Source organism: Bison bison, unplaced genomic scaffold, assembly GCF_000754665.1.
Source record: "Bison bison bison isolate TAMUID 2011002044 unplaced genomic scaffold, Bison_UMD1.0 scf7180017864020, whole genome shotgun sequence".
NCBI classification, from domain to species: Eukaryota; Metazoa; Chordata; class Mammalia; order Artiodactyla; family Bovidae; genus Bison; species Bison bison.
In genome coordinates this window covers 1,491,636-1,503,515 of record NW_011494592.1, presented here as the reverse complement: position 1 = coordinate 1,503,515, position 11,880 = coordinate 1,491,636, and the positions used below count along the sequence as shown (strand labels likewise).

The 11,880-nt window shown below is 40.7% G+C and overlaps 1 protein-coding gene across 1 annotated transcript in view; it reads left to right on the top strand.

Annotated features, from left to right (window-relative positions):
- The window catches only part of TTL (tubulin tyrosine ligase), a 33,565-nt gene that overhangs the window by 15,645 nt on the left and 6,040 nt on the right, over positions 1–11,880 (top strand). The window contains exons 4-6 of the mRNA XM_010834121.1: positions 2,494–2,629; positions 4,266–4,535; positions 9,706–9,849. Of these exons, the coding sequence (XP_010832423.1) occupies positions 2,494–2,629; positions 4,266–4,535; positions 9,706–9,849 (550 nt within the window). The remainder of the gene's footprint in view (positions 1–2,493; positions 2,630–4,265; positions 4,536–9,705; positions 9,850–11,880) is intronic.

Here is an 11,880-nt window from a genome sequence, read left to right as displayed (position 1 = left end):
CTTCACTTTCTGCCATAAGGGTGGTGTCATCTGCATATCTGAGGTTATTGATATTTCTCCCGGCAATCTTGATTCCAGTTTGTGTTTCTTCCAGTCCAGCGTTTCTCATGATGTACTCTGCATATAAGTTAAATAAACAGGGTGACAATATACAGCCTTGATGAACTCCTTTTCCTATTTGGACCAGGATAGCACCTGACAGTCAACAGAGGATCAGTATATATATTGAGTGAATGAATGAATGTATAGATGGATGGGTGAATAAGAGAAATAATGAACATTTGGAGACAGAGATAAATGAGACAGACATGGTTCTCTTGCGCTCATGGACCCACAGTCTAGTCAGAAAGAAGGCTAATGATGCTAATTTCCAAAAGAGATGGAAACATTTTTCAAAAGTTTTTGAAAACAAAAACTATGATTAAAATCTCCATAGCACCTTTATAAGACCCAAAGATATATGTATATGTATAACCAAATCAACTCTGCTATACCCCTGAAACTAACACAACATTGAAAATCAACTATACTTCAATACAAAATAGACGTTTTTTAAAAAGCCAAACAACAGTGGATACAACCCAAATGTCCATTGATTGATCAATTGAAAAAAATGTGATGTAGCCATCCACACAGTGGAATATTTAGTCATAGAAAGGTGGAAAGGCATATTGACACATGCTGCAATATGGATGAAGCTTGAAAAAAACTATGTTAATGAAAGAAGCTAGACCAAAAAAGACCCCTTACTATTTATTTCCATTTATATGAAGTCTCTAGATTCAGCAAACCTATGGAGATAGATAGTAGGTTAGTGGTCATCAGAGGCTTGGGTGAGGAAGGAATGGGTATAAGTGCTTAGTGGGTATGAAGTTTGTAGGGAGGTGATGAAAACATTCTAAAATTAGATTGTAGTAATGGTTGCAAACCTCTCGAATATACTAAAGATCATGGCACCTGGTCCCATCACTTCATGGCAAATAGATGGGGAAATAATGGAAACAGTGAGAGATTTTACACTTTAAAAGGGTGAATTTTATAGTATGTAAAATATCTCAAAGCTCTTTTAAAATATTGCATCATTTATTTAATGTTGAGGGACACTTTTTATTGGAGTATAGTTGATTTACAATGTGTTAGTTTCAGGTGTACAGCAAAGTGAGTCAGTTATACATAAACATATATCCACTCTTTTTAGATTGTTTTCCCATATAGGTTATTATCAAGTATTGAGTAGAATTCCCTGTGCTGTACAGTAAGTCCTTAGTATCTGTTTTATATGTAGGAGTTCAGTTCAGTTCAGTTCAGTCGCTCAGTCATGTCCAACTCTTTGCGACCCCATGAATCGCAGCACACCAGGCCTCCCTGTTCATCACCAACTCCCGGAGTTTACTCAAACTCATATGCATTGAGTTGGTGATGCCATCCAGCCATCTCATCCTCTGTCATCCCCTTCTCCTGCCCCCAATCCCTCCCAGCATCAGGGTCTTTTCCAATGAGTCAACTCTTCGCATGAGGTGGCCAAAGTATTGGAGTTTCAGCTTTAGCGTCAGTCCTTCCAATGAACACCCAGGACTGATCTCCTTTAGAATGGACCAGATGCCATGATCTTAGTTTTCTGAATGTTTAGCTTTAAGCCAACTTTTTCACTCTCCTCTTGCACTTTCATGAAGAGGCTCTTTAGTTCCTCTTCACTTTCTGCCATAAGGGCGGTGTCATCTGCATATCTGAGGTTATTGATATTTCTCCCGGCAGTCTTCATTCCAGCTTGTGCTTCTTCCAATATGTAGGAGTATGTACAGGTAAATCCCAATCTCCCAGTTTATCCCCCTCCCCTTTCACCCCTGGTAACCATAAGATTGTTTTCTACATCTGTGACTCTATTTCTGTTTTGCAAATAAGTTCATTTGCACCTTTTTTTTTAAATTTCACATATTAGTGGTATCCTATGATATTTGTCTTTTTCTGTCTGACTGACTTCACTCAGTATGATTATCTCTCAGTTGATGGACACTTTGAATGTATCCAGTGTTTTCTATTACAGTGCTGCAAGAATGTTCTATTACATTTGTCTTCATGCTGTAACCTTACTGATGTTTCTGTAAAATATAGTGTTTCCAGTGGGTTTATTGGTTATAAGCAATACACAACCTTTATCGTGACACCAGTGACCAAGAGTAGTGGCCTGTATTCAGAGCGCTCAGATTTTGAATATCCATCAAAATGAAATTTCATGGTTGTAGCCTGCCATGATGGTGTTTACAATCCTACGTAAATAGAGAGTGGGATTGGATAATGCAGGTGCTTTTGTAGGGAGACAGAAGAGTGAGAGATGGAAGGAGGGAAGGGATGGAGAAGAAAAGTGAGCTGGCCAATAGCAGCCTCCTGTCGGCTTTTTCCTGCTGTCAGCATTTCCCTTCTGGCTTTGCGGAGAGTTTTCTTTTTCCTCTTGGGATGAACTGGACTGATCTGGCTTTGCTTTTGCCCTGTTAGGTGAAGGCATCCTCATCTCCTCAGACGCTACAGAACTGTTGGATTTCATAGACAACCAAGGCCAGGTGCACGTGATCCAGAAATACCTGGAGCGCCCGCTGCTCCTGGAGCCTGGTCATCGCAAGTTTGACATCCGGTAACGCATCCACGTCTGGAGTTTTTGTTTTTCGAATCTGGGAAAAATGCAATCATGTGTGGTGAGCAGTGTGATCTGGAGTGTGAGAAAGTATTGGACTGCATTCAGTGTCACCCAAGTTGGGCTTCCCTGGTGGCTCAGACAGTGAAGAATCTTCCTGCAGTGCATTGATCCCTGGGTGGGGAAGATCCCCTGGAGAAGGGAATGGCAACCCACTCCACTATTCCGCCTGGAGAATTCCATGGACAGAGGAGTTTGGCAGGCTACAGTCCATGGGGTCGCACAGAGTTGGATACGACTGAGTGACTAGCACTTTCAATTTGAGTGGCTGAATGGGACTGAGTTTCTAACTTCATTTTCTGTTTTTCTTTCACTCTTTCTCTTGTCTCTCTATAAAATGTTACTAAGATGATGAATTTCCTCTCTCTCTTTTTCTTTTAGTATTCTCTCTTTTAAAAACTATCTATTTATGGCTGTACTGGGTCTTTGTTGCTGCACACAGCCTTTCTCTAGTTGTCTCGAGTTGTGGTGCGCAGGCTTCTCACTGCAGTGGCCTCTCTTGTGGAGCACAAGAGGCTCCAGTTCTAGGGCTTTTGGGCGTCAGTAGTTGTGGCACATGGGCTTAGTTGCCCCATGGCATGTGAGATCTTCCCAGACCAGGGATTGAACCCATGTTCCTGCGTTGGTGGGATTCTAAACCACTGGTCCACTGGGGAAGTCCCTTTAATATTCTTTTTACTGGAAATGACTAGTGGATCCAAAAGGAAGGGCATCAGTGTGTGCGGCTTGCTTATGAAAGAAGCAAAGAGATATACACGGAACACATAGTCAGACACAGCAGATCACATGACCCTGCTAAAGGCTGTGTCCTCCCTCTGTTAACACACCTTAGGGTTTTGGACTTTATGTTTCCAAGAAAGGACATGGCAAGGAGAAAGAGGTTGTGGGTGCTTTCAAAAGCTGAATGGCCCTGGCCCCAGCTTGCTCTGGGCCTTGCTGTCATCACCCAACCAGGACTCTCTCACCTTCATGCCTTCACTTTGCTTACTGCTTCTCAAACACCAGCCTGATCAGACCAGCTTCAGTGGGAACAGTCTTCTTAAGATTACTAAACGAGCAAACTTGGCAACTGGGGGTTTCATATTAACTGCAAAAACCAGCCCGCTCAGAGCTCTTCAAAATACTGTATCTTTTGAATGGACCAAAGTCTCCTTGTCAGTTATGGTAAAATGTTTTCTTTGCCTCATCACGTGATAATTCGCTCTTTTGGCTAATTGTCATGGCTTGCCTCATATAATTTTATTTATTTATTTTAATGTTTGTTTATTTATTTTTGGATGCACTGGGTCTTCCTTGCAGTGCATGGGCTTCTCTCTAGTTGTGGTGTGCAGGCTCAGTTGCCCCACGGCACGTGAGATCTTAGCTCTCCGACCAGGGATCAAACCTGCGTCCCCTGCATTGCAAGGCGGCTTCTTAACCACTGGATCACCAGGGAAGTTTGTAACCTCGTATAATTTTAGAAACTACCTCCTTCCTCTGTTTCCTCCCAGAATAGTCAAGGTGTGGGGATGATAAATAGAACATGGAGAAGCTTTGGATAACTTGAATAAAATAGTGTTTTTTTTTGACTTTGCAGAAGCTGGGTCTTGGTGGATCATCAGTTTAATATCTACCTCTATAGAGAGGGTGTCCTTCGGACTGCTTCAGAACCATATCATATGGATAATTTCCAAGATAAAACCTGCCACTTGACCAATCACTGCATTCAGAAGGAGTACTCAAAGAACTATGGGAAGTATGAAGAAGGGAACGAAATGTTCTTTGAGGCGTTCAATCAGTACCTAACAAGTGCTTTGAACATCACCCTGGAAAGTAGTATCTTACTACAAATCAAACATATAATCAGGTAACTAATCCTTTCTCTTTTGGTTAAATGTGTCTTGAAGGAGCTTTGGGAGTTTGTGCCTTTCAAGGAATTGTTCCATTTCAGTTGTCTAATTTAAGGACGAAAGTTATTTGTTATATCCCTTTATTATCCTTTTAATATCTATATGATCTGTGGTGATGAAGCTTTTTAAAATCCTTATGCTTAATCCTTCGATTACCTTATGTTGGTAATTTATATCTTCTCTCTTGCACTTGGGCAGATTGGGTAGAGGCTTATCAGTTTTATTAATCTCTTCTAAAAGTCAGCATTTGGCTTTAAGATTTTCTCTGTCATTTTTGTTTTCAATTTCTTCATGTTCTTTATTATTTTTATTCTTCTGCTTTTGAGGGGTTTGCTTTTCTCTTCTTTTTCTAGTTTCCTTAAAGTATAAGGTCAGATCACTGATTTGAGATATTTCATTTTTTAAAAAATATAAACAGTTAATGCCATCAGCTTTCCTATAAGAGCTCGTTAGCTGCATCCCACAGATTTTGCCATCATGTTTTTGTTTTCATTTTATTAAAATGCCTTCTAGTTTCCCTTGTGACTTCATCTTTGACTTGTGTGTTATTTAGCAATTTTTGCTGAATTCCCAAATATTTGGGATTCTCAAGGAATTTTCATTTCATTATGGTCAGAGAACATACTCTGTATGGTTTTAACTTTGTTAAAGTTTGTTTCATGGTCCAGGATATGGTCTATCTTTACTTATTTAAAATTTTTTCTTAATATGGTCCATCTTAGTGAATGTTCCACGTGTACTAAAAATAATGTTTATCCTGCTGTAGTTGAGTAGGGTGTTGTATAAATGCCCATTAGGGGAAGGCAGTTGGTAGGGTCATTCAAGTCTTTTGTATTCTTGCTGATTTTCTGTTCTACTTGTTCTGTCCATTATTGAGAGGTAAAACTTTGGAAGTCTCCAAGTATAATTATGGACTTGTCTATGTCTCCTTTTAGTTTTATTTGTTTTTTGCTTTGTATATTTTGAAGATCTGTTGTCAGGTGCATATACATTTAGAATTGTTATTTCTTTGGGAAGAATTGACCTCTTTATCATTATGTAGTTCCTGTCTTTATCTCTGGTAATATTTCTTATTTTGAAGTCTGTTTTGTCTGATATTAATATAGTCACTCCAGCTTTTGATTAATAATTTGTATCTTTTCATCCCTTTACTCTTCCTCTCTACTGTATAATTAAAATGGGCTTCTGATAGACATGCCATTGGATTTTGTTTTGTTTTGCTTTTAATCCAGTGAATCATCCGTTTTTCAATCGTTGTGTTTATACCATTCAAATTTTAAGTAACTACTGGCTTGATGCAATTTACATCTACCATGTTATCATTCATTGTCCATTTGTCCCCTCTTTTTTGTTTTTTTTTCATTTCCTTGTTTCTTGCCTTCTTCTGAATTGTTTGAACTTTTTTAGAGTTCCGTTGAGTATCTGGCTGTATCTCTTTGTATCTTTGTTTGTTTGTTTTAATGGTTAACATCCAGGGGTTATGATGTACATAAACCTAATATGTAACAGATTATCTTGTTGGATTAAAAAAAGACCAAACTGTATCCTGTTTACAAGAAACCCACTTTAAATACAAAAGAGGGAAACACTCTTTTACCTTTACCCAGATATTTGCTGTTTCCTTTGCTCTTGCTTCAGCCCTAAAATTCCAAGTTTCATGTCCCTTCAGACTTCAGCATTTCTTTTAGAGCAGTTCTGCTAGTCATAAGTCCTCTTGCTTTTCCATCATCTTAGAATGTCTTGGTTTCTCCTTATTCCTGAAGGATTTTATCACTAGAGTTACCCAAATATAATGTCAAGCAAAAAATTATGAACTGGCCCTGTTCATATAAATTGAAAAACAAGCAAAGCTAAGTAATACATTATTTGGAAAAATGTACATATATGGTAAAAATCTAGTGAATTTTAAATTATGCATACATTCATCTAGTCATAATGCAAGTCAGGATATAAAACATTTAAGGCATCCTAAAAGATACCCTTGAACTCCCTCAAAATATATACTCTCTGCCAGAGATAGCCACTCTCTGACTTTTATCACCATAGATTCCTGTTGCTTGTTCTTAAACTTTATATAAGTGGAATTATACTGTAATTCTTGCTTTGTGTTCCGATTTTTTCAATATTGTTTCTGTGTCATATTCCATTGTGTGAATGCTCCATGGTTTATCCTTTCTGGATTTGATGGACCTCTGGGTTTTCTCTCATATTTTAGACCTGTAATCTCTCTGAATTGTTTTATGTTAAGTGTCGTGTTTTTCTAGAAATATATCCTGTTGACCCAGGCTCACCTGTACATATGACTGTCCCTTCCGCAGCACGTTTTGGTGTCCCTTTCTGTTATAAATCAGGTGGCCATCTATGCGAGAATCTATTCCTGGGATCTCTATTCTGTTCTGTGGTCTGTTTTATCCGCCCTGTTGCTGCCACCCTGTCATGATGACTGAACCTTTTTCCTTAATATGTTCTTACACTGGGCTTCCCTGATGGCTCAGTGGTAAAGAATCTGCCTGCCAATGCAGGGGATGCATGGGGTTTAATCCCTGGGTTGGGAATATCCCCTGGAGACGAAAATGGCAACCCACTCCATTATTCTTACCTGGAGAATCCCCATGGACAGAGGAACCTGGCGGGCTACAGTCCATGGGGTCACAAAGAGTCAGACACAACTGAGCAACTAAACAATAAAAATAACAATAATAATTCTTACATAGAGTCCAGCAGAATAATTACAAGGCTGAGAGTTCCATTTCTTCAGGGATTATACGTGCTTAGAATTCTGACTCCAGATAAATCAAATATACTGAAGAAAGAATTCCTATTTTAGGCAAAAGATGTATTTGATGTTTGCTATCCCCCTCCTTCCCATTGTTCTGTGCCACTCAGACAGTGCTCCTACTCAAGTGCTATAAATGCTCCTCCTGGATCTCATGTTCTTTTTTTTCTCCCCCAGCTAACATCCCCCAGACTTCCTACTCCAGCTAAAAAAAAAATTAGAAACACTATATTTTAAAAAAATTCTTCTAAAGTGATTTATTAACTTGAACTTCCAACAAATAAAAAATATTTTGTTTTGATTTGGTTCTGACTTCTGATTTTTCCTATAAGTGCTGGAGTGTAATGTTTCTTTCACTTTTTATCCTTTATCCTTTAGTATTGTTTTTTTATTTAAGAAAAATTTTTAAATGTAATAAACTTTTTATCATGAGAACCCATTAAATTTTAAATTTTTTCTTAATTATAATATTGTAAAGGGCATTTTAATTACAGAAGTCAAGAGTATTCTCTCATAGAGATGAAATACAGAAAATGCAGAATACAGAAGCCCCAGTTCTTCTTTAAAGTCATAAGCCAAAACCTACTTATAAGACACATCTTTTTCCTTCTACATATACAGCTGAGCAGAAGGACAGCTGTCTCTGATATCCTTAGAGTCATCCTGACATACTGTGTTTACTAAGATAAATATTTTGCCCCAACATCTAGTTGAGAGAAAAATCAGGGCAGAGTTTTATAAAATAAAAGCAACTTGGAGGTTAGAGGTGAATGGGAGAAGAAATTTTATTCCAACTGGTTCTTAAATAACTGTCAAAATGATTTTTAAAGGTTTGAACACATCTATAGAAAGCTTTTCCCCTTCGTAGAAAAAAAGAAGGAAACTGATGATTTAGGGTAGGGGACTGGTGGAGGGAGGCTGGGGAAGCAAGACCGTGATTCCAAGTTCACAAAAGCCTCAATTCTTTTGTTGTTTATTATTTATTTTAAGATTTATTTATTTATTTTTGGCTGTGCTGAATCTTCATTGTTATGTGGACTTTTCTCTAGTTGGAGTGAGCAGGGGCTACTCTTCTTTGAAGTGCCAGGCTTCTCATTGTGGTGGCTTCTCTTGTTGCAGAGCATGCTCAGTGGTTGTGGTACACCGGCATGGTTGCCCTGCAGCATGTGGGATCTTCCCAGCCCAGGGGTTGAACCCGTGTCCCATGCATTGGCGAGCAGATTCTTAACTCCTGCCTGGACCATCAGGGAAGCCCCAGTTCTTCTTTAAAGTCATAAGCCAAAACCTCCTTATAAGACACATCTTTTTCCTTCTAAATATACAGCTTGAGTAGAAGAAGAGATGTCCCTGATATTCTTAGAGTCATCCTGACATACTGTGTTTACTAAAATAAATATTTTGCCCCAACATCCAGTTGAGGGAAAAACCAGGGAAGAGTTTTATAAAATAGAAATGGCATAGACTTTCTGGGATGTACTGGATAAGATGTACTGGATGTACTGGATAAGAGTTCTTTTTCATTCATAAGTAATAGATTCATGACTATCCAAAATTAATGATAAATTAATAAAATATACTTGTTCACTAGTAACAACATTCATTAGATGCCTCCCAGCTTCCAGGAGCTATGACAAGTTCCTTAGGTAATTATATCATTGAACCATCTCAGCACTGGGAATATGTGTTATTTTTACCCCAGTTTCACAGACAGTGACGTCAACACTTGGTTTAAAGAGGTTAAAAAATTTGTCTGAGATTTTGGCTTCGGCAGCATGACCTCAGGCTTCATGTACTGTTTCATCATGGTTTCTAAGATTCACTTTCAACTTTTCCTTGTCACTAAAATCTTCTAATTTTTGCAAACAGTCGTTGATCCTAATAACAGTCCCATATTTCAATATCTTGTTTCAGCATATAAGGCTTTTAACTAAAAGCAGCAAACTGGAGCTTGTGAAAGAAATGAATGAGATCAGCCTTCTCCTTGCAAATTCTGTGTCACAAAATGGTGGGCCATTTTTTTTAATATGGCAAATATATATAGAAGTGTTTTGTTTATTATCAGCAAATGTGGTAGCAGCCCACCCGTTGGGGGAATCCACATTTAAAGGGACCGTGATGACTCAGCGCTTGCTGGGAAAGCAGCCACTACTTGTCAGAATAAGGGTGATGGCAGAGTTTTCTAACAAGTTGCATCGCCTTGAATAATCTATTGGTAATACATTTAAAAGAGAGAATTAAGCCAAAGCCAGTTTTCATCGGCACATTGGATGTAAAATCATCCAAGCACCGCTCCCCTGGTCTTGCCGCCCAGACCACCCCATCCTCAGCAAGCTCTTCCCTGTGCCCCGCAGGAGCTGCCTCATGAGCGTGGAGCCCGCCATCAGCACCAAGCACCTCCCTTACCAGAGCTTTCAGCTCTTCGGCTTTGACTTCATGGTGGACGAGGAGCTGAAGGTCTGGCTTATCGAAGTCAACGGCGCCCCTGCTTGCGCTCAGTAAGTCTGAACACCACTGGCGGGTTTTTTGTGTGTGCGTGTTTTTATTGGGGTATAGTTACTTTACAATGTTGTGTTAGTTTCTGCTGTACAACGAAGTGAATCAGCTACATGTATAATATATCCCCGCCCTCTTGAACCTCCCTCCTACCCCCTCATCCCACCCCTCTAGGTCATCACAGAGCACCCAGCTGAGCTCACTGTGCTATATAGCAGCTTCCTGCTAGCTATCTGTTTTACACTTGATAGTGTATATGTGTATCAGTGCTAATCTTCCCATGTGTCTCACCCTCCCCTTCCCTCATGTGTCCACAGGTTCATTCTCTACATCTGCATTTGTCCTACCCTACAAATAGATTCGTCTGTTCCACTTTTCTAGATTCCACATATATGCATTAATGTGTGGTATTTGTTTTTCTCTTTCTGACTTCACTCTGTATGACAGACTCTAGGTCCATCCATGTCTCTACAAGTGACCCAATTTCATTCCTTTTTATGGCTGAGTAATACAGTCCACTGTATATATGCCACACCTTCTTTATCCATTTATCTGTCGATAGACATCTAGGTTGCTTCCATGTCCTGGCTATTGTAAATAGTGGTGCAGTGAACACTGGGATGCCTGTGTCTTTTTGAATGAGGTATCACCTCACACGGGTTAGAATGGCCATCATCAAAAAGTGTATAAACAATAAGTGCTGGAGAGGGTGTGGAGGAAAGGGAATCCTGTAGCACTGTTGTTTGGAATGTAAATTACTGCAGCCAGCATGGAGAACAGTATGAAGGTTCCTTAAAAAACTAAAAATGCAACTACCCCCACTGGATTTTAACAAGTGGGAATTTGGTTCCACGGGTGGGGTAGTCTGTCTTGACACAGTGTGAGCTCCCATTTCAGGGGTGTCCAAGAATATGCATGTGTGCTTGATAAGTCCTTCAGCATGTCCAACAGCCCACTAGGTTCCTCTGCCCATGGGATTCTCCAGGGGATCTTCCCAGACCAGGAATCGAACCCATGTCTCTTGGGTCTCCTGCATTGGCAGGTGGGTTCTTTACCACTAGCACCCACCTGGGAAGCCCATTACTGGGTGTTCTAGTGTAGACCCTTTGAATGATGTCAAGGAGGATGTTCCAGTGATGGTAGTGCTTTGGTTGGACCCTGGCCAGCAGGGGGCCTTGTTGAGTCATTCCCTTTTCCATCTCCTTCCCATATGAGCTGAGCATTTAGCCTGTGCTGAGGTGGGTGGGGGATGCGGTCAAAATTCCAAACAAAGCCAGTAGTAGCAGCCGAGACCCTCTTGTGTGGCAAGGTAATGGGTCAGCAGGTCCCGTGAGCTGGGGAGATAGTGATGAGCAAGCATTTCAGGGGCTCCCTGGACAGGAGGTGGTCTGAGAAGGTGCCATGGACATGGTGGAGCTGAAGCTGGGTTGGAAAAGGAGAGAGTCACCTGTGCCAAGGGGAAAGGGACCCAGCCTCCAGCCGCACCTTGCTCTGGGCCAGGCTCTAGGGGAGATGTGCAAATGAACAGACCCTGCCCTCAGGGAGCTTCCAGTCCTCCTGGGAGGAGTCTGGCTGCAGCATGGTGTGAGTGTTGTGGGGTAAGAAAAGGTGAGGGTATAGGTGAGTTGGGGTCTACCTATGGGAAACCTTCCATGTAAAGGAGTCATTCGCACTTCATCCTCAAAGGTTGCAGCTTCATCCGTGCCGGCAGCTAACGGTACTTGTTAGGTCCCTGTCACCTGCCAGGCCCCAGACTGGGCTCTGGGTCTCAGCCTTTGTACCAAGAGACCTAGGCCCCACCCTTTGTAGAGGGGGACTGGGAAGGATCAAGGACAAGACAAATATAGATGACAGACTGGACACATGCTATCATAGAGTGAAAGATGTTAGAAGATAATAATATTGAGCACAAGATCCCCTTGGGAGGTGATGCTTGGGACTGAGATCTGGAGGAGGAGGAGAGTGAAGGGGGCTGGGGTGGAGGGGTATGGAACGTTTCACATTCCCCCTTCATCACATCCTTAGGGGTGCCC